This window comes from Lonchura striata, chromosome 18, assembly GCF_046129695.1.
Source record: "Lonchura striata isolate bLonStr1 chromosome 18, bLonStr1.mat, whole genome shotgun sequence".
Taxonomy (NCBI): domain Eukaryota; kingdom Metazoa; phylum Chordata; class Aves; order Passeriformes; family Estrildidae; genus Lonchura; species Lonchura striata.
Window position 1 is genome coordinate 12,968,328 of NC_134620.1, and position 25,375 is coordinate 12,993,702.

Below are 25,375 nucleotides of genomic sequence, written 5' to 3' on the forward strand. Positions count from 1 at the left end.
AGTTCGGCGATTGTTTTATGCCGAAACCTCAGGAAAAGATCCTGCGATGAAATTTAGCGTGGCCTTTTAAACCTTTGTTAATTTCCTGCGGTTGTTTCTCATTCAGGATGCATCATCCCAGCCCTTTTTCCCTTCTGCAAAGTACTCGCAGTTTGTTTTGTAACTGCTCCCTGAATTTCTACACTAAATTATCATCCACGTTTCAGCTTTGTGCAAGGCAGATTATGCCTAAACCTATCAAAGACAAAATTTTAAAATTTTGCTTTCTAGAGATGCGAACAGAAATTTTATTTTCCAAAGCTTAAATCTCAGAGCTGGAGGAGCTGAAATGTTTATTGTCATAGAGAAAAATATGCATGGGAGTGTCTTGCAAGGGCAAACTGAGGCAGACAAGAGCCTGGGGCTCCAGGCAGGACCTTGTAGATCTGGAAAGGCGATAAATGCCAACATAGCTGGGAGGTGTCAGGTAAGAACACGAGAGGAAGATGACTAAAGTCCTCCACAGAGGAAGCAAAAGCCTCTCTGGTTATCTGGAAATCCTTATGTGTCCTCAAAGAGAGAACGAGGCAATTTTCTCACGTTAAGGGGAAGTTGAAAGGGGATTATAAGCAAAAGGACAATGTCCAGCAAAGGGCAGGGCCAGCACACAGTGAACGCTCCCTGTGTCCCAGTTTTTGGCGCTTCAGGTCTGATTTTCAGGAGCACTGAGCATTCAGGCCTCCCACCGATTTAATCTGGAACTGCAGAGCCTCTGCCCCTCTGATGAATCAGGCCAAAGGCACCACACCGAACAGGTCACACAGATATTTGAGAAGGTTGGCCTAGAAGTTTACTAAAAGCAACACTTTTTTCCCCCTTCAATGTTATAATAGAACAGAAATAGCCTAAAGAGCTCCAACAGATGGAGGAGAACTTTTGATTAAAAAATAAATTCTGACTCACAATTCAGTTTTCTGCATGTAATAAAAAAGAGTCCATGAATATGAATAGTGCTGGAGAGAATGAAGTGGAGATGAAGGGAGGTTACAAGGAGAGGCAGTGAAAGAGCTGAGCTGATTTACCTACTTGCCTCTAATGTCTGTCAGGAAAATTCTTTGGTTTTGCTGTAGCACTGATGAAAGAAAACAAGACCATTACTGGACTCATGAATTTTTCCTGTGATGGATTCCTTGGAAAAATCCTGCTGGCTGACTGATATTTCTGAAGAATGCTTTAAAATTGCACCTGTTAATAACAAAATAGTGGGAAAACTGCAGCTGAATAGAGCTAAGCAGGGAAGTAAAGATTCTTTTTTCCCCCCTCTCCACCCCTTCCAAGTAAAAATTACCAGTGAGAACATGGAATGCCATCAGAATTGTACGCCTCTTTGTGGAGACTGGAAATACATTGGAGCAAGTCCTCTCCAAGCATTCAGACCCAATTTCTGCGTTTTGGAGTAAAGGAGAAAATGAGAAACTCCCATCCTTGACTTCTCCCCAGCTCTGATCTTGCACTGGAAGTACCCACAGGGCAGAAGGGGTTGCAAAAACTACAGACCTTCTGAAAAGACCATGCATGGGTTGGACAATTCTTCATCAAATATCTTGAACCACAGCACTCTAATTTTAGAATCAGACCTTCTCAAGCTTCCTTTATGACAGCTATTCTGGCCCTGTAATCACATCATTGGTGGCTAAACATCTTGAACAAGGACAGAATTTGAAACACACAATATGATTAAAACCTACATTATCACTGATGTAATATCCCAGAGCCTATTACTGTACTTGGGCAGGAGGAAAGAATCTAATTAAACATTTATTTAATATTAAAATACAAACCAAAATATCAACGTTGGACAGTAATGCAACAATATGTCAACTGGCAAGTATGTATTTTTCCACCAAGAAAAATTTATGTTCACAAATACATGAAATGTACAGGAACAGAACACTGGCACAAAACCTAGCCTGGCACAGGGAACCAGCAACTTCACGTGAGGAGTTCCAGTCCTGGAGTGTCAGCTGGAGTTGAGCTGTTCACTGGGAGGCAGGAGGCTGCTGCCAGGTGAATCCTGGTATTCACAGTATCAAAACACCCCTCACTGTGACTGCTGGGAGGCATCAGATCCATCCGAGAAGGATTTTCCTGCCCCAGCCAGCCAAAGTGCAAGTGTTGCTCACAGTTCTGTGCCAACGAGAAACATCCATGTGAAAGGTTTAAATTAAAAGGATTTGCCACAGAACAGTGGTTGTCTTTAACACAGGTAACTCATGTTGCTTTTTGTATTAAAGTCCAAAATCTCCTCTTGGCTAATATTTACATCACACCATAAATATTTATAAAATGGTGGAGGAAAACCAAGTGCAAAAGGGTAACACTACCATTTTTTCTGAAAACAAGCTGCCTTTTAGTTTCTTATTATAAATTGAATATCACTATTTAAAAATAATCGATATTTCTAAAAATATTACAATACAGGATAAACATTGATTTCTCAGGTGTAACAAAATACATTTAAAATAGAGGTGGCTGTTTGAAGTACAAAATATTGCTGTTTGTAAAGGGTAACATGGTTGCAAAACTACTTTTCAGGGTTTATAAAAATACAAAACAATTTGCATTTACTGAGTGCATCATTATATATTAGTGCAAAAAAAAAGAAGTATATTTGCAGTCAAGAGAGAACTGTCAAAGATTTGCAGAGGTTCTTAAAATATGAAATCTTTTCAGAGTCATTCGTATTAACCCCAAATCTCTGTTAATTCTTTCCAAACGATCTTCCAGGGCTTCCTAAAAGGATGAGTTTAAAGAAAGAACAAAAAGCATTAATAATACATCACGAAATCCAGTGATCCTTCTAAAATTAGGAAACTACTATCCTTCCTATATTCCTGGTCTCTTTTTTGAGGCCTTAGGTGCATTGTTATCACTCAAAAACCAGAGCCAGACCTACAAACTTGTGATGTTATTTTTATGTACTTGTTGGCTTTTTTAACATGTGACTAATAAAACTCCATGAGAGAAACCTGACAAGAATGAGGACAGGCTGATAATTAGGAATATTAGGCATATTTAGGAAATAGGCATATTTAAGAATATTAGCCTGGGATTACAATTTAGGAAATGCTGAAGTTGAAGGCTTTGCAGAGACCTCTAAAAGACAATTTTGAGACTTGTTTTTATTAGAAGAGTCTCAGTTTCCCACAAAAAGCACTTCCCTGTATTCCACTTAAACCATATATTTTTACCTTCTTACTTTCTTCTTTGTACTTTCAAGGAGACAATACCCAACCAAACAAAAACTGAACTTTTTAATTCCTCCTTCAGCACAACATCCTCTCTGCAGCTTCAGGGATCTATTTCATAGTCACTGCATTTTGTTAATGCATTGCCTTTATTTCCTTCTCAGTTTTTAGCACAAGAACAGACTATTCTTACAATAATTTGGCAAAATGCATCCCATGTACAAAAAATAGAAGATATTAAACAATATAAAAACCCATATAAAAATTCCCCACAGTAATCACACTTACTACCCAGAGGATCTTTCCTCTACATTATGTATTCTCAATTGTGGAAAACAAAAGAGAACAGTAATACAGAGAAGCTTTTTCACCTGATTTAGTCTTGCTTGCAAGGTCATTCTTCCACCAGAACAAGGGATTCGGCTCAGTGCAGCCTCAATCTAATAACAGAAAACACTTCAGCTGTAAATTAGTTTCAAGAGCCAATAAGAGCCTTCCTAACTCCTCTTAGAGAAGGAGAGGTGAGGTGTATGGATTACAGATACATGGAGAGTTTTGTTCTTTAACACCATAATACTGTGCCAACCCCCATCCACACTGTGTTCGTTACAGTGACTCTCCTTGAATGAATTTAGGGGCAGGGAAGGACTGCAAGTAGAGCAGGGAAGGATAATGGCACATTCCTGATGTGACACTGAAGCTGTGGGTGAATTTCAGCCAGGTATTCCATGGATAAATGGCTCCATCCCTCACCTCTCATAGAACAATTATGATTTCTCACAACTTGAAAACAAAAATAATCTTTGCCTGTTGCTTTTCATGAGTCAGCTCATCAAAAAGCCTCTCTGTTTCAGCCAGAGTTGTAATCCTTGCTGAGTACTTGAAGTCTTCCTCACAAGGTGATTGCACTGCCTCGTGTCTCTGGCTGCTCTCCTCCCAAGCTGCTGCTTTCTTCATTCCATTGCTGACAGATTCAGTACAGGAGCTGTGTCTGACACCTGGATGCTTCCTTCCTATCAACAGAACAGGGGTCTTTTTATTTGTTTTGTAATTATCTAGGAAATTGTTACACAGGACAGAAAAATAAACTAATGACAGCACAAGCAGTGTGGTTTTGCCAGTGCATGAACTCAGGAGAGGGACAAGCAAAGCCTCACTCCTTGACTCAAACAGCTTCCCAAATGAATGCAAAACATTTGTATTGGTCAACTTTCAAGGGATCTTTGAAACACAGCATATTTTTTTGTTAACAACCAGATTCCTTTTTTGGACTAATTAGAAATTACTTTTACTGGTACATTTCTAAGTAACACCAAGCTGACAGGCTGTTAATGCAAACACCAGTCTAAATAAGAGCATGGACAAAACCAAAAAGCAGAACACTTGTGACAAGGATTACAGAAGGGAGAAAAGATCAATCATTTCAGAAAATCTGAAACAACTGGTTTTATTTGTTACTCTTTGCTGTCCATAATGCAATGTTTAGTAATAGAATTTTATTACTATGACTCAGTGTGTACATCTTAATATAGACCCCACTAAGATATGCATTGGATAACTGAGTTAAGCACAGGGAAATGTATTTCCCTTCTTCCTCAATTTAATTATTTTTCTTGTTCCACTGTGTTTGCGCACACACACATATGCATAAAAATAAAATACTGCATGAACACAATTTCTCTGTCTACAGGAATAAGGCAAGATTTGGAGGATGTTTAAGTTCAACTTCACAGAGTAAAGAATCAGCTTTCTAGATAAGCAGCTACTACCACTGTGGAAAGAATTGTGGTACAAAAATATTAAGGACAATTTCCCTCCACTTTGACAAATTACCTTCTATATCATCTAGTGAGTGAAACTGGAGCCTTTTCCTTGGATTATTGTGCTGTAAAGTAGAAGTAGCACCAGTTTCCAGGTCATCTAGAAGTATATCAAATCTACAGAGCAGGAAGCACACAGAAATTATTTGTCATAAGTCATGTATCAAGCAATACATTATCTACTATTTCACCTTTAGGTTGAATAAATATTTTTTTTTTTTTTAGAAGAAGACTAAGTCTTCCAAATCCTGTTCAATCACTCTAGATTTTCCTAGCCAGATTTTAAAAAGCACAACTTAGTTTTATATTCAGGAATCTTCATGACTCATTTTTGAGGATATTTAATGAAGAAGAAACAGCAGCATTAAGCCTGGATAAACATCCTGCTGCTCTAAAAATGATCAGAACACAACTGTATCTGCCAGACTCGTACCTTGTCACTGTGTTTTCATTTCTGCTGAGCAAATGGCTAAATCCAGGAGAGAGGTTTTCCTTTGGAGATCGTTTTGGGCTGTATGTCACAGACATTGGTGCCAACATTATCTCTCTCCTTGCTGCAAAAGACAAAGTGTGTTTATCTACCCCAAACTCCCCAGTGCAGTACCTCCTACTCATGTGCTTACAGCTTAAAATAATGCTCTTCAAAGCTGTCTACATGTTTATCTAAATTAGATGAGAAGTGCATCACAACATGGAAAAATAAAAATAAACTTAGAACTCTCACATATTCTGTGATTACAGACATGATTTTTTTCAGACTGCCAGCACAATGCAGAACCCTGTCTCTATTTCTCTATTTTTTCATCTTCTAGAGCAGCCTTTCATTATTTGATTCTGCTTTTTGAGTGACACAAAGCAAAACTGAGAAAAGCACTGACTGGGAGTGTTGGATTTCCTGTTTGCAGGAGGAAGGGATGATGACCTCTGGCCACAGGGGGAGCTGAACCGTTTGGGTCTGTGCTGGTCTCTCCCTTTCTCTGGAGATCGGTTTGCAGCCAAAGAGGTTTCAACAAACCCCACAGTCTGACGTCGAGTTGATGGTTCTAATTTAAAGAAAAAAAAAGTTCTTATATTAACCAGTCTTCTTCAACACAAGAGCTCAGAAATATTCCCCTGAACCGAGCTTTTTGTCCCTCACATCAATGTTATTTGTGCTGTTTTGCTCTCTTCCTGCTCACTGAACAGTTTAACTCATGAAAAAGGATCTTTGCAGTGTGTGGAGGAGAAATTATGCTGAGTAACACTGTTTGACAGAGAAACGGTGGAAATCAGGACAAAAGCATCTTTTGGGAAAGGCTGAAGGACCTGCCTGAGGCCCAGAATACAAGATTTTAAGGAAGACTCAGCTTTTTCTCTAAATCAGCATTGTTACAACAGCTCAGGGCAGTCCCACTTCCTCAATTCCATTCCCATACAACACCATGGAAACTCAAATGGATGTACAGCAGCCAGAGCTTTGTTAGGACTCCATTAACTGTTTACAAATACTGAGATATTCTTAGAAAAGGGGACATTAACTAGTCTTCAGCTTGAGACCTAACAACAACCTCTGCATTCCCCCTATTCTAAACAAACCACTAAGATAATTAACTTTGAATTTTCTTAGAACCCCACAAGTTTGCATGCCAAAGCTGTTTTTATCCCATCACTGAAACCTGATGGACTTGAATGCTGAGAATACCAAAGCCAAAAGACATGCAAAGAAAAGCCAGTAAAGACACATTCAGGAATATAAAAATAAGAGTTACTAGCTGGTGCATCTTCTTTTTCTGTCTGTGTACCCCAATCTTTAAGAATTTTTCCTTCTTCAAGTTCTTTAAAGGCTTTTATAATTGGTGCTTCTGACATCTCATTTTCTTTCTTTTCAATTGTGTTTGTTGAAGAGTCTTCCTGTGAGGAGTCTTTTTCAGGAGGAGAATGGTGCCTTGAATAATGTGAGGTGGTGGAAGGAAAAAAAGAAGATCAATTTTTAAATTTTATTTCATGTACCCAAACATAAACAGAATAAACAAAACCATGGAGAAATTTAGTTCAGATTTTAGTTTAGTTCAGATACCAACTCACCTAGAAGGAATATAGGCTTCTTCCAGCCTGTTGTCTTTGGGGCTTTCCTGGCCCTCCAAAGGCTGCCCAGTGAAAATGGAATATTCAGCTCCTGGTATCAACCACTTTCGCCTGCTGACATCAGGAGTTCCCAAGTTGCTGTGGGAATACAAAGCTTCAAAATTATTAAAGGCTTTGGAGTTTGAGGGGAGGGGGTTATGTTTATTTATGTTTGTTTGTGATTTATGCATGTAAACAGAAACAAAAATACAATAAACTTATAAATACTATTGAAAAAATAACTGCTTTTAAAAACATGTTTGTATGGTAAAAATATAATATTTGGGGGGTAAAAAAGCCATATGTTGAGGTTTCAGTCTGAATTACACAATATGCTCAGAATGCAGAGCTCCACAAAGATCTTGCTGTAATTTAATGCTGCTTACTCAGACCCAGGTTTGGGTTGCAAGTAGATCTCAACTAATTAAATGAAAACATTTGGTGGAGATTATTGCAGAGCATCTGATCCCAGCTTTCCTTTGGACAACAATTATTAGGGAAAAAAACAACAAAACAAAACAAGAAAAAGCCAGCATTGACAACCTGAGAGTGATAAATATCAACTAATAAGCATCAATTAGTAGATCATTATTTTGAGATATCAAAAGAAAAATGTGATTTCTATACATAGGAAAGCAGATAATTAGGAAAAAAAGGGTCTTGTTTACCCAAGCTATGAACTATAGGCACTATTCTGTAAATCTATCCTGCTGAGCATTCAATTGGAATGAGGCTTTCCTTGAGCCTCCGGGATCAGTTAGGGACAGATTAACTTGTAAATCCATATTGGCTTTTACATCCCTCTCTCCCTGATGAACATGGTCTGCCATTTTTCTGTTCATTGTTGAAGGGTCTGGTTCATAAATATTAAAGAGCTCTAAACAGAAATCTGTCCCTTTAATATCATAATACATAAATTATTTCTGTCTTTGTAATCATCAAAATTCAAATCCCCCCAAGCTACTCCTGTTCAATACATCCAAATGGACATCTCCAAATCACATTAATTGTCATTTTGGGCTCCACAGCATCAGAGCTGAAATGGGAGACACTGAACAGGTCATAACTGAGTAATAAAAACCAGAGGGGACAAAGCTTTTCAGCCCTTTAAAACATAAAAAAAATCCCCTCAAACAAACAAAACCAGAGCATAGATCAACTTGAATTCTTTCAACATAAATTCCCAATTCAAACCAGTGTTCATTCTAACTGAACCTCCCCTCTACTCTTAGGTTACCTGTACAAACTATATTTAGAACCACACTAAGCAGGAATCAGCCTTTCAAACCAATGACACCCAAGGAAAACCTCCAATGCCTAACTGGACTTGTAAGATTGTATTCCCAAAATCTTTGTGGAGTATGGGAATTCAGCTGAGCAGCTGAGACCTAGCAAACACTCATCTGGGAAGAGTAGGGACAGCTGGCCAAATCAGAGATACATCAGCCAGAGTATTCAGCTGGGTTTAATAATTTCTTGGCACATCCAATCTCTGGATTACATCACATGTGTTTAATCCAGTTCAGCCCATGGACTGACCTCATCTTGATCCATTTTTAGCCAAAACATGTTAAAAGCTATTCTAAAACACATTGTTTTCATGTTTGAATGTTCACTTACTTGGCACAAGAGGTTTTTAAACGATTTTCACTTATATGGCGAAGTTTCAGTGCATTTTCATGTTCCACCTGCTTGAGCTGAGCTTCAAGTTTTAAAATTGTCCTTAAAAAGATGCATTAGGAGATGATTTAAATGGCATAAAAGAAAGATTTTATTTCTAAAGAGTTTTGCTCATTTTTATTCAGATATTCTGGTTGAAGCAGTAGAACAAGAGCAACTGCTGCATTTTGGTCTATGCATCTCTATCTAAATATGGATATAAATATGTATTTGAATTTGAAGTTAAATAAATCAGGTAATCTGGCCAGAAAGACAGGACCAGAAGACACTGCTGAGGAAGCAGAGGAAGTAGAAAAAAAATGCATATCCTAAATTAATGAGATTTTTAGTTTGTACCAGTAGCATGAAGCAACATGAAATGCTTCATAAAATGTGATTAAACTTGAAAGATCTACAGCCCCCATACTCTGGAAGTAGACATTTAGGCCACAGTTTGTGTTTCATATTGTTAAAACAATAAGTTTCACAGTTACCTTTTCAAATCAGAAATCTCTGTGTTTGCATCAAGCAATTTGTTTTCAGTTGTATTTAACGTATCCTACGAGGACACAAAGAAAAATGTAAAAAGTTCAGAAACTACAGAAGTGCATTAAATAAAACCCAAATAACTCCACATCAGTCTTGAAAACAACACATCAATTACACCTTCCTAGTTCAATGGGTCCATTAAATTTCTTCAGTTTGACTTTGCAGTATTTTTGCTGTCTGTGACTGGAAAATAACAGATTTCCAGTTTCCTTCCTTTTCTCTCCAGGACTCTGAAGAAGGAAGTCATCAGTAAAGATAAATGTGGATCTTTCTGTTTAGCTTTTTCAAAACATTTAAGTTAATTTAGCTAATTCCATGCAATAGTATCACAAAGTTTGCATGTTTGAGTTTTTAATTAATCACTGTATGCCTACCTTTACTCTTTCATGTTCTTTTCCAAGGGATTCGTATTCTCCTAAAAGCTAAAACAAAACAAAAGAACACCAACCCACAGTGAGACCACAGTCAATTAACAGTTTTTGTTGGCTGCTGTAAAATCATCTCAACAGCTTGGCTAACACATGCAGGAGCACTACAGGGGATACAAAATGTACTTTAATAGTATTTGTTAAGTTATTATAATTTTCTAATTGGAACAAAAAGTTATAGACAGGACAAGAAGAGACAGAGCTACTCATAGAATGTATTTCTAATTTTCAAATTATTTGTCTCTAAAGAAACTGAATGAAGAACCAGTAAAATTCCTCAGTGATTTTAAAAGTGAATTTGTCTTTTGAAATTTCAATTGTAAAGAATAAGTTAAAGCATGAAGTAGTTTTTCCAGCTAATACCCATTCTGCCAGTCCATTTAAACATTCCATAAAGATCTTCCTAAAGAATCAGAGGAGCAATTCCTTAGATTCAGAATAAAATCATACACAATGAACAGTTTTAGCAAGTTGGGATGAGGTATGAAAAGTTTAGTCCATCTCCAACAAGCTTAAGAGAGGAAAGATTACTTTCTAAAATAATTTCATGTAATATCTTCAACTTAAAGTAATAAAATTCTCGAGACAGACTGTTGCAAGGATTACCACATCAAATATACACTTGCTGCCTTAAATAATTGTTTTTAAGTATCTTTTAGTTCCACAGTGCCCTCCAACACCCAGCCTAGTTAGGAGTCAACTGAGGAATTTCTGTTTTCTTGTTGTGCCTTAAGACTTCCCAGTTGTAAACTCAAGAGTATTTTTCACGCCTGGGACTTACTGTCGTACCCCTGCCAACACCATCATCCATTTTCTTACTCACATTTTGAAACATTTTGTTTTCTTCCTGGAGCCTTGTGTTTGTATTGTCAGAGAACTTGTAAGCCTTCTCAAAAGCCTCCTCCAGCTCCCTGAGCCTGTATTTCAGGCGGCTGATGGTGTTGTCCTTCTCCTTGTGGGTCACGCGCATTTCCTCCAGCCGCTCCTGCAGGGCTTTGGAATTGTCACTGATGGTGTAGAAACGTTCCCTCCAATCTGCCTGGAGGACAGAAAACATCCTTCAGGATCTTTGAAACATTCTTATTCCCTAAATAAAAATAATCTTATTTATCTCTAAGATTATTTTTATTTCAATGAATTCTCTTAAAATCACCTGCACAGAAAACAAGGGTACACCTGTACATGAACTAAACAAGATTTCTGCTCATTTCTTTGACTTGGAAAGAATGAAAATGAAGACTAAACCCATCAAAAATGTATTTCTTTTATAAGATTTTAAATATCTAGAGGTGAAGCCTCCAATCCATTCAATTGACTTACTTCTCAGCATAGAAAAATGTCAGAAGGTGGAATTAGACCCTGCAGGTGTCTGACTCTGATGACAAAGTGCAACTGCCATGACAAAGTGTCCTGGTTTTTGCCTAATAATAATTAATTGCCTAATAATTAATTGTATTAATAATTAGTGCAGCTATGCATTAACTTATAAACAAGCAAACAGGTCTGGCCCAGCTAGAAAAACTGCAAGTATACCTTAAGAGTATTTTTTCCCCAGCATAAATGAGATTTCTTTTATCACAGATCTAGTAAGAAAGTAATTAAAACAAAATAAATTAATTAAGAAAATTTAAAGAGGAACATGATAAACACATAACAGTATCTCACTCTTTGTTTGAGCCCTGCTAACCTGGAAAAAAGTTCACAAGCAAAAGTGCTGATGATTCAAGTAAGGAATCCTATGAAAGTCAGGTAGGAAAGTAACTGTGTAACATGTGGACTGATGTTATATATTAAGGGAAAGGTTGAAAGGTTAAAAATAAAAAGATAAGTATGGGAACACTGATCAGCTTATTAATGAAAAAGTTCATTCTTTTACCCTTTTACTTAAAAAGCAACTTGATTTAAGAACACATACTTACCACTTGCTTTTCTAGCAGATTATTCCTATTTTCAAGGGCTTTTATGTGAGCACTTGCTTCATTCAGAGCTGAATCTAACTGGTTACACCTATTTAGAATATAGACATAACACCAAACTCTTGAAATTTTCAAATAATAAACCTATATTTTATATCCTTTTATTCCTTCCTCAAGCATCCCCACAAATTTTGGTGCCCAGCCTGTGATCTCCTCCCACATTTTTCAGCCCCAACAGTGTCTCTGCTCAGAAGGGCTGTGGTGGCTTGGGATGGGAAGGAAACTGGGAATACACAAATTTTGTGCAGTACTTCAGCTGTTTAAATTTTCAATATGTGTTTTAACTGGCAATAATTATACAGAAACCACACCAGTATTCTCTGTACAGCAAACACTCAAGCTGTAGATAATGGAATGCACAGCTGGGGCACACAGACTCCAGGGTAAAGGCACCAATGAACTCAGGTCCTGTGTCACCTGTGGCTCTGACATGGAAGGTACAGCAGGATGATGTTCAGCAGCATGACAGGAAAGCACAAACTTCCAACATAAAGCATTCCATTACAAATTGCTCAGAGCACCTCTGCCTGCCAGCCATACCTGAGAAAAGCTTGCACTGGCTCCAGAAAAAAACAGGTCCAACAAAGACTGTGGTCCTAACACATTTACTGTCTAACAATAGTGAACTGATCTTCACAGAAACATGGAATAGTTCAAGTTGGAAGGAATATTAAAGCTCATCCAGCTCCAACCCCTCTGTCAAGAGCAGGGACATCTTCCACAAGATGAGGCAGTTTAGGGCCCTGTCCAGCCCTTTAACCAGGTATGTGGCAGCCACAACTTAGCAACAGCATTAAATAATGCAAAATTTGTATTTACCAAGGAAATATTAGAATCATGGATACATGAAACATTCAGAACTGAAGCGAGACATAAACTGTTCAAGATATTCCAAACAAGAGTACTCAGTCTTTAAAATATAAAGAGCACCACGTAAAGAGAAAGACAGGAAGGACAAACAGTACCTGTCAGCAAGGCTTTGATTGATCTTCTTCAGCTCCTCAGATGCAGCAGTTCTGTGGCTTGACTCCAGCTGCTGTTTCAAGCTCTGGATCTCAGAGTCATAGTAAGCTCGTAGGTCAGCGATGTGTCGAGCATGTTTTTCCTTCAGGTTCTGCCTAATTCTATTTTCAATATAAAATTTTTTAAAATTCCAGCCATCCACAGGACCATGCAGTGCTGGATTCATTCGCACATAATGAACTCAGCATATAAATGTCTCTTACAAAACTCTATTTGCATTCAACCTAAACCAAAGATAGCTTTGTCATCTAAGGCAGAGAAGTCTTCACAATAATAGAGATACATATTATGATACAAACACAATATAAAGCTTTACTTTTTTACAAGCCCTCATACATGGAATATATGCCCTGTCTGCTTGTCCAGTGCAAATCAGAGCTGGATTGATTGGAGCATATTTATTTTTCCTAAGCACAGTAAATTCTGTACTTCTCTGCATTTGATTCTATAGAGGAAAATAACCCCCTCCACAGAAATTTGAATTTCTCTGCCTAAATGAACTCCCTCACAAAGCCTATGAGGGAAGGATGCATTTTTATCTTTATGTATAAAGAGACACGACCAAGAGAACTCACATATTTTGTTTGGCTAACTACTACTATTGTTTCATTCCTTTCATGAAAGTACCAAACTTTTGACTTTTAAAAAAGAAAAAATTACTTACTTTGACATTACCACAGGATCTTCAAGGGATGTCACTGAAAGGCTGTAATCTGGCAAACCACTGTCAGCACACTGAGTAACAGAAGATGGAGTTAGAGTCAGTGTTTCTTCCTCCTCAGTGTTGACAGAATTATCATTGTCAGCATCCATGTATGCTACTGGGAAGGAAGAGCTGGCCTTGTTTTCACTCTGGAATGGGTGATTTCTCCACAGGTCCAAGTGCACAGCTCTGCTGCTGGCAGGGTGTGTTGGAGAATCATCTAACTGAGATGAATGACTTGTCTGTGAAAAAGAGTCAGTGTCACAATGACTTGGAAATCCGGGCTCTGCCATAGAGTCTGGAGAAAAGGGAGCAGAGTCTGCAGGAGTCCTGGAAAAACAGAGTCCCTGGTTCTGCTGGCCTGGCTTCATATGCAGGGTTGGGTCCAAGGTCAAGATCTAGGAAATAAGTTACAATGCTAAAAAAATTGTGATTTAACTCCATTTACAAGAACAACATTTATCCAAAGTCATCGGTAAACCATACAACATACTGCAGGTATTATATTGAATATTATTACAATCATTTGGAAGTGACAAATAAAATGAAGGCACCTGCAACACTGAAATGACAATACACATTCCCATAACTGCATCTTGAGTTTCTAAGTTTCCATTAATAAAGGACATATCCAAGATCTGTAGCTTTGTAGAAAACCTCTGAAATTTCAGTTATGCAACCTGAAAGACTATGATGTCTATCTGTGTGTTGAAACAATAACCTTGCAGGGTTACAAAAGCACTTCATCAATTACCTAAACAATACAGTCACACAGCAGCCACCATTACTGGGTTATGTACAGGACTGAAAGCTATATAAAAAATAGATATGAGAAAGAATCATTTCCACAACCTGTGCACGTTCTGTTCCATGGGTGGAACAAACTTGTCTTGTGGGAAAACCCTGCCACTGCAGTTCCAGGTGCAGCTCAGCAGCTGCAGCCCCAGCAGCAGCAGATCCGTCCCTGCAGCATCCTCAAGGTTGTGCAGCAAAGGTGCTTCTCTGCTCAGGCTGTTCTTAGAGGTTCCTCCAAGCTGGATCCTTTCCCAGGCTGCTCAAACTGCTGTTCCAGCATAACACTGGAGGTGGCAGCAGGGGCCAAGCCGTGTGAAACCAGCCCAACACATCCTCAATTGACACGTGAAGTAAAGAAATTAATGTTACCTCTGGTGGGTGACTTGGCTGGGAAGAAGGCATAAAACTCTGGTCTGGCATCTGCTTGTTTTCCCTTTGTCTTTTATGATAAATATCCTTCAGTGATGACAACTTCCTTTCATCAGCAGAAGACAACTTCAACAGGCAAAATTGCTACATTACTTTTTCTGAACACAATCCTCCACCCCCAACACAGATAAGCAACTTCTGGGGTGGCCTTAGCTAATAAAGCAGCTCAGAACATGCAGCTTTATTCAAGTTAAAAAAGGGTTTTTAACAAGCACATATACCTTTAACATATTAGTTTGTAACTTCTCATCTCCTGTACACAGCTTATTTTGAATGACAAAAGGTCAATAAACTCCAAGTGAGGTTAGTGGGGTACAGGAATAATGAAGAGCCCGGGTATGAGAGACTGAGATGACAAAAGAGTTCTCTCCATCACAGGAAAACAGCAAAGACAAAAAGCAACTACATAACTTTTAAACATGTACAAAGTTTACCTGAACTGGTGATACTTTTGTGGAGAAGACATCAGGCAACTCACTTCTGAAATTCTCTGGTAAAGTGTTATACATCTCCTTTTCATCCAACTTCCAGTATGAAAGTCCTGATGAGAAAAAATATCAAAATAAAATTAATTCTACAGATTTCAAGCTGGCAGCTATAGAACAGGAATCCAAAACCCATTAGTAAAATGTTATTTTGTCAGTAACAAGAATAGCTTATTAGTTATTTGCATTTAGTGCTTAAGGATGTCATTAGAGCATTTGTTACTGGGCCAGGAGTTAGAAAAATCTCAATGCAAAGCACAGGCCCCATAATCATTCTCACACCGTACAGCACCAGCAACAAAAGCTATAAATCAGTTAAAACACACAGATTTGGTGTTCAAGGGGCAAATCCTCATTTACCATGAACTTACATTTCTCATGATTCGAGGATAGCACTTAAAACTGGCACCACCCAAGGAATAATCCCAGGCAGGCACCTGATATTACAAACTCTTCACTTTGTGCAGCACTCTGCAGCATGCAAAGAGAAACTACCAGGGCTAAGTGGGATGGCACAAGAGGAACAGACACAGCCTCCATCCCACTTCAATTTCTTAAATGTGTCCCTCTCTCAGGCTTGTGAAGAAGCAATAATTATACACAGTTTGCAGGGCCGCATCTCTGTGCCCCTGTTTGTTACTGAAATGAATCCACCCTGTTATAATCAAAATATTTAAATTAGTTGTCTGGCTTTGATTAAAAAAAAAAAAAGCAATACCCACAACCCCCAAACCCATGCAAATCTACCACCAACCACCCCTCACACACACCCCCTAAAACAACAAAGTCAAACCTTACCAAAACACTAAAAAAGCAACCCTCCCCCCAGAATTAAAGAATCACCACATTGCACACTGCATTATTCTGTTCTTGTCTATTTACACAATTCTTGAATCATGTCCTCATGCTAATATTTCATATCCTACCACAACATTAACAACAATTCCATTATGAAACAGTTTTAAATTAAAGTTCAGCTTTGAAATGCTGAGAAATTTGGACAAAAAATTCCCAACTGCTACATGTCCTACATTTGCCATCAGCAATACACAGGAGATGCCATCAGCTTGAAAACAGGAGCAAGAAACAGAATTAATGCCATAGCAAAGCTTGTCAGTGCTTTAAATCCTCCTTACCTCCCTGAAGTTATTGGAGATACATTCCAGTAAGAGCTTTAAAAATGAGAATTTAAAAGAAAGGGAATTTAAGTACAATAAATTAACTATACCTGAAGCTTCTGATGCTACAGAATTTGGACTTTCCTTGGGTTGATTGAGGTAAAAAGTGTATGGTGGCAAAGCAGCATCAGTAAGGTTTGTCTAAAATTACAATGGAAAAACAAATTCAGAAGGAAAATCATAAGGGAAAAAAAAAAGCAAGAGTATAATGTTTAAAAATTGCATACAAATGTTATTTGTCTTTTTAAGCAAAGAGATTAAATACAATTATACAGCATGATCCAAACCTACAGAATTTATATTGAGGGTAATCATAGCCAAAAGTGGAACTAAGCTAAACCACATAATTGAACTGGTATTTCCTAATACATGTGCCTGTGTTTCTGTCCTGAGCAAAGTGGTTAATGCCTTAACACATAAAGAATCCTGTGTTCCAAAAGAGGCATCACCAGCTGAAATCAAAGATCCTTCAAGACTTACAGAGCACAACAAATTACCATGACCCAAAGCCTCAGCTGAGAGTGTGGCCATTACCTCTAGAAGGAGAGAACATGTGCCACTCAGGGAGTTGTCAAGGCAAAAATTAGGTAATGAATAATAAACCAAAATAGCTCTGTGCCTAAGTATAGAATGATCCAAGAAGTAAACTTTGCCCACATGAACTTTAAATATGTGAATGGGAACTCAAATGCTTAAAATATAAAAGTATATGCTGAATGAGAACATGCTGTAACTCTGAAAAAATACCAGTTACAAGAATAACATTAGAAAAACATAATTAAGTAAGAAGAGACTTACATTCTCAAGTGGTAATCTCTTCACGCTCTCATTTTCTTGCATAGAGTTCACACATACTTCATCTGCAGTTACTCTTTTTGGTTGGCTTTGTTTCAACTTTTGTGCCCATGATGTTAAAGATTTACTAGATGGTAGGAAAAACACACACATACACCTTAAGGTATGTCCCCTAAATATATCTACAACAGCTAAATACTGGAGATGCAGACCTGCATCACCCAGAAACATCAGGCTAAATAAATATGTTTATCTATGAAGCAGCAGAACATTCAGAGGTTCAGTTCAACTCAGACACATCCCCAGTAGCCACCAGCTTTTACTGAATGGGGATTATCTATAAAATTACCATATTTGGGATGTTTATCACTTACCTGGGCTTTTTCCCATGCTGATGATCTTTATCAGCTTTATGCTCCAACCCAGTGGGAAAAACTAAAATATCACTCCTTCCCAATGAACGATTTTCCTCAGGCTCCTTTGCTGAAAGTTCTCTTTTATTCTGAAGGCTGCCTGCATCAGCGTGCAGCCCTGCGCCCGCGCTGGGGCCGGGCTGGGCAGGGCTGAGCTCCGAGGTGGAGAGGGAACCGTAGCCGCTGTTCATGGAGGCCTCGCTGCCCGCACATTCCTGCTGCACCTCCGAGGCCTCGGCCGGGCCGTCCCCTTCGCTGGATCTCAGCTGGACCACGAGGCTCTCCTGCTCCTCAGACGCCCCCGAGCACATCCCCATGGGGCTCGGCAGGGAGGGGAAGGTGCTGGGCAGCTGGGAGGGCACAGCCCGGCTCCTGGCCCAGGCGCTGCTCTGCGACCTCACCAGCTGCTTTATCTCATCCTGAATCAGCTGCACGGGGGGGAAAGGAACAATTGCCATCAGATCCTGCCAGCAGTCACATTCCTGTTTAGATGCATCTTCCATTCGTGTTATTAGTGGGAGATTTAGAGTATTTATTCCACATAACTCCAAGTTTTCATGAGCAGACATCTCATGCATAAAGTAGATCAATACATACTGTGCATAACAGTAAATATAAATAAAACAGTAAAAATAACAGTAAAATGTCCATGGGAACAATCCTTAATTCCATGCAGTGAATTACGAGTCTCAGTAGTCATTTATTCATGTAAAAAACATGCATGAATGTATTCACTAATTGCCCTCATAACTATAGTTACCTACCAACCAGCTAAAGAAATACAAACTATCCAGGTGTTTGGTTAAATTTAAGTCTGAAACACTTTTTCACTTGGATACACATTTTTAAAGATTGCAAGGATGCTTTGATGGAAGTATTAACCATTACTTTACCATGAGAATAGGAATAATGTACCTCTGCAAGATTATTGCATAAAACTCAACTTCAAAAAACCCAATTTGGATATTATGTTGTTAGGTTCATACGGTACAAAGTTCTTCCTTTTGATTGCTTTGATGTCTGATGGAGTGGAGCAAACCCAAAACTGGATCACTAGATTTAACAGGTCCCTTACTCTTTAGTCTACAAGACTTATTACTTATATTAGGCAAGTAATTTTTTGAATTTCTACGTTTTGCAGTTGTGCACTGGGAATACTAAAACAGCTCTGAGAAATAATGAATGCTTTTGCCAGGGGCTGTGAAGAGATTTCACATTTGTGCCTGTGGCCAGCACTTCTGCAGAGTTCAACTGAGAACACTGAACTGCAGGAGCACACAACTCTTGCACATGACAGGACAGAGCACAGAATTGTTTTCAAGAATATATTTCAAACTAATTCCCTCAGGAAACAAAGAAGAAAAAAACCTGCAATAATTTTAAGAACATGACACTCATGTTTTTTCACAGAACTACAGTACATTACTCACATGTGAATAGCAACTGGAAAGCACAAATTGAACAAAAATTATTTATTCTCTCAAAGTAAGAAATAAAAAAGAAGATTTAATTTCAGAGGAACCTACATGTAATGCTAGTCAGGATCAAGCCTCAGATTTTTGATTAATTTGCAACGGAACAAACAACTGAATTTCAGTTCAGTCTTTCCCTGCCAAAAATAACAAACAAAAAACTTGGGATGAAGTTTCCTTCCACTACAAAGTTTTGTGTTCTGCTAATATTTCAATCATGACTGCAGCAATCATTTGTATTTTAGTTCTGTGATCCAACTGTCAGGAAGGTAGGGAAGGGAGAACAGAAGGGAAAGAACAGAACTGGAGTGGAGGGAAAGATCAGATTCACTGCTGACATTTAATCTTTGTCATTAATACTCTGTGCAGGAAAAATGAAAGGTTCCTATTCCAATTAAGTTGCATTTTTACTTCTTTTTGCATAGTCACAATTAACTGCAAGATTAAATAAAAAGGGGAAAATTAAGATGTCCTTTCTAAAATTTTGGGATTGTAATTTTGGTTTTAAAATCTCTGTGATAAATCCTGATCTTGGAATGATCCACAGCTGGTGACAGCTTGTCCCTGGCACAGTTATCTTTTACTGTATAAATCAGATAAGCCAAGAGCTGACCCCACTGATTCCAAAAGGAACTCAAGGGTTTTTTATCCCTATTCTCACATGGATGGAGATTTTTATCCAGCTGGTCTTGAAACTCAGCATGGAGCAAACCTTGTCTCAGAGTCATGTCAGTGCTGATCCAGCTCCTTGCTTTTGTACCACAAAAAGCAGATTACTCTTTTTGTGTCTTTTTATTACTCTCACTTGAATGTGTTGAGTTGCCTGTGTTTCAGTGTTTTCACCAGGTCACTGGCACACCAGTGTACGTTTGGAATAGCCCCATCTATTTTATTTAATGCATAAAATAGCTCAGTTCTAGCTGTTGATTTTGTATTTAGTGTGGCAACCCGTGCAGTGAGAAAGCCCCTGCTGACACCACACCCTCAGCTCTTCCAGAGGTAGCCTTTCCTATTAAAAAAGACAAAAACCAGCAAAGCCAACACAATGGATTAGTAAAGACTATGATCAGCAACAAGTGAATCAAACCACTACAGTAAGAGGAAGGAAAAACAAGGGCAAGGAAACAGGAAAATAACAAGATGGGAAGGAGGGGGGGAAGGTGGGGAGGTGAGGCAGGAGAAACAAGAGATAGGATAAAAGGACAGTACCTCTTGGTAATTCAGTTCAGGAACTGCTGATTACTACTAGTGTGGAGGGCATCAGGAAAGGGAAGGGAAAAACAGCAACCAAAATGATGAAGATATTAAGCATTATATATTTATAGTATTACTGTCGGTTATAGATACATAAACATTGCTTCTGTTCTAATGGATAAATGGGGTTCAACAAAAATATGAACCTTCACATGGGTTATTTTTAATTCTTAGAAAGGAAACTATTCAACTGAAGGTGAAATAGGTCTTCAGTTATTACAGTGATGGTTTTCCTGGGCTGGATGAGGGGATGATAAGTTGTATAACATTATTTTAACAAAAAGAAAGCTATATTGTCTCAAAATTAGAAATTACACAGTCTAACAGTTAATAAAAACCTTGTACCTACAAAATCCCACTATCATGTGAGCATTCTGAACCAAAACAAAATAGCTGAAAACAAATAATCCACAAATCACTCCTGAAATGGTTCCTAACAGTTACTTTATTAATTAGCCAAGGCTGTTTCAAAAATGCATCCTTTAAACAGCACTCCAGTCATCCACTTCCATTAACTGCCTCCCTGCATTGTTTTGGAGGAAGAAAAAAATCATTCAGCCTTATCTAGCTCCATGAACAGTCATTACTTACTTGGATTTGATGGTGGAACTGCTCTTGCTGGGCATTTATTTGTTCCTGGCATTGTTTTTCTACCAGTCTCAGTAGCTGTAGCCACCTTGTCTATTAAATCACAAAGTGAAATAATTAAAGCACAGAAATATTGCACCTCTTACCTTTTTCTCTGGCTACAAATAGCTTTGCAATCCTATCCTTGGGTGTTGGCATAATACAAAGTTGAGTAACAGCACTGTGGTTGCCCACCCCACAGTACATTCAGCCCCCACCATGCCAATCAATGGGAACTAAAAGTAGGAACAGCTGCCAGCAAAGAAAAGTCAAATTCTGGAAAGGTTGATTCCAGTTTCATTAATTATAGGCAATTCTAAAATTGAGAATTAAACACCCTTCTGTCCATCCACTTCAGTAAGCAACTCCTCCCCTCAGCAATCCACCTAAACGCCATAATGCGTAATTATGTAATGAAAACAAAAAGATCATTTTTTAAATAATCAAATATACAGCATTCTTGAAACATGGCAAAATCTGATGTTTAAAAATTATTTTATGCTAATGTTTATGGAGCCTGGTGCTTGAAGCACAGGACACGGGACACAGACATCAATATTCTGTTCCTGGAGGTGTTAAAGAGAACCCAAATTAAGCATCTGTCAACACACACTTGGATGGATCCCAGCCAGGAAGCTCAAAACTCTGCAAGAGCAAGCCCATGGTGTGCAAGACCTTATGATAAGTGTTTGCTCCTTAAGATAGCTAAAAATAATGATAAAATTTAAAATACAAAAGAACAGAAAATGTTCCAAAAAGTATCTGGGAGAATCAGTTCATTGAAACCACATAATTATTTTTGCATTGGTTTAAATCTGGAAACAAACTAATCCCCTACACATGTTTACAAATGGATTATATAAATAAGTCAAGCAAAACAGAACCATTTTCAGAAAAAAAAACCACTTCTAATTTCTAGCATCCTTTCAGACCAGTTTGATGTGATACAGTTTTAATGGTTTAAATTTTTCAGTTCAAAAACCTGCTAACTTATTGTAACTTTGGGAAAAAATGTTCAGATCTATATTATAATATAAATATTATTATTATAATATCATTATATTATAAAACACCAAGCTATAAAAACAAATTATTGTAAAACACTAAGATAAAATTGTAGTAAAATCCAATTTATTTAGTTCATTTATTATAAAAGGATCCGATTTATTTAGTTCATTTATTATAAAGGGATCTGTCCCATAATTAAGAATAAACACAGATCTTGCTGCTGAATTGTATCATTAGATTAGTCTTCCAAAATGCAAAGCAAATACATTAATACCACTTTTTAAAAATAAACTTAATATCAAATACCTCACAGTTCCTCACAATTTCTGAGTTGGCATGTCCAATGTTCTGGATATCTTGCATAAAGGAGGCAAGCAGCTCAACAGAGCCAGGCTTTAATGAGGACCTGGTATTCCCTGAGTAACCAGAAACTCCATTGGGATTGGATGAAGGACTCCTAGAGAAACATGAGGAAAAACAGTTCAATTATTTATTGTGTCAGGTGTGCAACACAGTGGCCCAAACAATACACTACATATGCCAGACTGCCAGAAGAGAATTATCCACTCGGTTTAGGACTATCATCATGTTGAAATAAAAATTTCACCTTAATATAATATTACTGTGAAAGCATGCTAACTAAGCAGAGCCAAAATAATAGAATTAGTGATTCCTTCAGCACTTTACCTGTTAGAATTCAAGTTGCAGACAGAGCTGTGGGTGTTTCTGACATCAGAATCTGCAGAGGACAAAGGGGTTTCTTGTACAGAATTCACCACATCGCTGTTTTCCATATCTTAGTGCCAAGTATGACATTACCCTGAAAACAGAGAGAAATAAGCATCACTCTCTTTCTTTAAAAAAAAAAAAAATACTTTTTTGTGTGAAGAAACAGAATTGGAACTGAAGAGACAGTTGTTTTAGCCAAACCACCCCAGAAAGTGCAAATATTCCACAAGAACCAGGCTCCCTCCCTTCTCCTGTGCCACCCCTGCAAGCAGGTGCTGCTCACTCAGCCTTGGGCCTCCCACAAGTCCAAGGATTCCCAAAACATCCAGACTGGGCTGGAAAGGATGGCTGAATGCAAAACATTCCAGGTAAAACCGTGCTGGTGGGGTCTGACTGGCTGCTTTTCTTAAACCTGGGCCTCCACAGACCACGTGCTAGGTGTGAAGTCTATTATTGATGTGAATGAGGATCTGAACCTTCACTGGAAGAAACACACTCACCAAAAATAATAAAACTGAGACCAGCTGAGTTAGACTGGGATCAACCAATTCTGCCATTTCTGTGTGTAATATTTGGCTTACTTTTTTTCACAGATCACTTGCTTCACTGTTATTATGCAACATTAAACCAGAAAGCTTTGAAATTGAGCTACATTTCTGACCAATTAATAAAACAACAACAACAAAAAAAAAATTAGTCAAACAGGAATCCCACAGTGGCTGAAAACAGCAGCTGGTTAACTGAAAGCATCATAAATAAATAAATACACAAGACTTGGGCCACAGCCTTACAGCACTCAAAGCAGACTGGCCATAAAGAGATTAAAACATTGTTCCAGTTTGCATGCTTTCACTAAGAAAACCCTTGAAATAATTAATTAACCAGTTTTTACATAGGGCTTATTTCAGCATGTTGTACACCCTGGTGAATTCAGCCTGTGTTCTAACACTGCAGAAAAACCTTATGATCATTTCATGGATGGAGAGTAAAAAGAGACATTAAGAAATATCATCTTGGTAGTCTGATAATGCTAGAGAACAAATTCCTGCTGCCTTAAAGAAGCACAACACTTCCAAAGCACAGCCCTCTTTTTACAGGGCTTAGGGGTTTTACAGATTCAAGTTTTCATTATTTGCAAGTTCTTGGAGATATATCCCCAATAGTTTCAGAAGTATAAAACATTTTCACCAGAAGCAAACTAATGGACAAGAGTCCTATTTTCCCCTGTTTTGCTGGAGCCTGCCTGGCTTTAGCAGAAATGTTTTTTGGGTACTCACTTACTATCTATTCTGGGTAGGGCTGAAAATGCCAGAACTGGGAGGAAGTTATCACACACACACACATCCCTCTGGCAGAGCTTCGTGGGATAAAAAAAAATAAAAAAAACATGGCTTTCTTCGTTTTCTAGAGGTCAGAAGACTGCAAAACTTGCAGGTTATTAGGCTGCTAAACTGACAGCTCAAGCTGAGGCTGGGAGTGCCACCGGAGCAAGGGATGGGGGCTGCATCAGTCACCCCCGAAAGCCCAGGATGGAATAATCATGGGTGGCCTATCTCAGCAGCACAGCAAATGGGTGGGACTTAGCTGTGACACAGGCTCGTTTCATAACCTCATTAGAAGTCAGTTCTCGATATAAAAAAAAAAAAAAAAAAAAAAAAAAAAAAAAAAAAAAAATTAGCGAGCTGTAACTGCGCTGCGGGAGCGCCGTCCTCCATCGATCCCACAGCACAGCACGGTCCTTTCAGGGCCACGCAGCTGCAGAAAGGGGCACGGGAAACAAGAGGCTGCGAGGCGTTTTTAACTCAGAAACGCCGGCGCACGCACAGCCCGTGAGGCTCTGCAGCGCTTCCTGAGCCAGCCCCGATTCCTTCCGACCCCTCGCAGACACCTCAGCGGTGACAGAGCGTCCCGGTCCCCGCCAGGCCCGCACTCCCCACGGACCCCGAGGGACGCCCAGGAGGCAAAACGAGTCCCGGGGCTGCGGCGCCCTCAGGAGCTGCCTCAGGGCCCCGAGGGCTCAGCCCGCGCAGGGACCCCTCCGGCCACGTCCGCGCCCTCGGGGCCGCCTCCCATCAGTCCGTCCCCCCCTCCCCGGCTCCGCGAGCGGCCCGCCCGCCCGCAGCGCCGCGCTGCCCCCGCCGTGCCCCCGGCCCCTCACACGCCGCCCCTCACCCGGCGCGGCCCCTCCGCGGCCCCGTCCCTTCACCAGCACCCCCCGGCCCCGCGCAAGCCCCGCCCCCGCGCTCTCATTGGCCGGCCGCGCCTCGCGCTCCGCGATGTTGACAGCGCCGCCGCCTCCGATTGGCTGCAGCGCCCGCCACTCTGCGGGGAAAAGGGGCGGCGCGCCGGGGGCGGCCTCGCGGCTCCGGGACCGGGCCAAGCGCGGCGGCGCTGCCCGCTCGGTTCATACCCGCATCGCTGAGAGCCCGCGGCGCGCCCAGCAGCCGCCTCCTCCCGCGGCCGAGAGGCGAGGAACAGGCGCGGCCCTGCGCCGCCCGCCCGGCGAGTGGCGGCCGGGAGTTTCGAACGCGGCGACGGGGGTAGAGGGCGCTCCGCACTGAGCCCGGCCCCGTGATTGGCCGCCTCGAGCGCGCGCCTCCCGCGCTGATTCGCTGCGCCGCAAAGCCCGCGCGCCGCGGCGCCGTTCCCCGAGAGAAACGATTGGAGGGTGAGCGCAATCCACGCCCCCCCGCGTAGCGATT

At 39.7% G+C, this 25,375-nt stretch overlaps 1 protein-coding gene across 5 annotated transcripts; it reads right to left on the reverse strand.

Annotated features, from left to right (window-relative positions):
* Positions 1–1,784: 1,784 nt before the first annotated feature.
* MPHOSPH9 (M-phase phosphoprotein 9) lies at positions 1,785–25,197 on the reverse strand. 5 transcript variants are annotated; one of them, XM_021532748.2, is made up of 24 exons: positions 25,084–25,197; positions 22,632–22,764; positions 22,251–22,401; positions 20,901–20,990; positions 17,545–18,011; positions 17,174–17,297; positions 16,426–16,516; positions 15,147–15,253; positions 14,653–14,778; positions 13,450–13,886; positions 12,728–12,886; positions 11,706–11,793; positions 10,610–10,825; positions 9,733–9,780; positions 9,304–9,368; positions 8,771–8,872; positions 7,112–7,249; positions 6,796–6,971; positions 5,926–6,090; positions 5,481–5,601; positions 5,061–5,164; positions 4,035–4,240; positions 3,599–3,667; positions 1,785–2,772 (listed from the first exon to the last, which is right to left on the reverse strand). In XM_021532748.2, the coding sequence occupies exons 2-24, from the start codon at positions 22,736–22,738 to the stop codon at positions 2,671–2,673; spliced, it is 3,459 nt and encodes a 1,152-aa protein (XP_021388423.1). In that variant the 5' UTR covers positions 22,739–22,764; positions 25,084–25,197; the 3' UTR covers positions 1,785–2,670. The 5 variants fall into 5 exon arrangements, with proteins under 5 accessions (XP_021388423.1, XP_077643388.1, XP_021388429.1 ...); XM_077787262.1 differs by lacking the exon at positions 25,084–25,197 and adding an exon at positions 24,846–24,907; XM_021532754.2 differs by lacking the exons at positions 22,632–22,764; positions 25,084–25,197 and adding an exon at positions 20,265–20,297 and having other exon boundaries at positions 20,901–22,357.
* Positions 25,198–25,375: the final 178 nt, after the last annotated feature.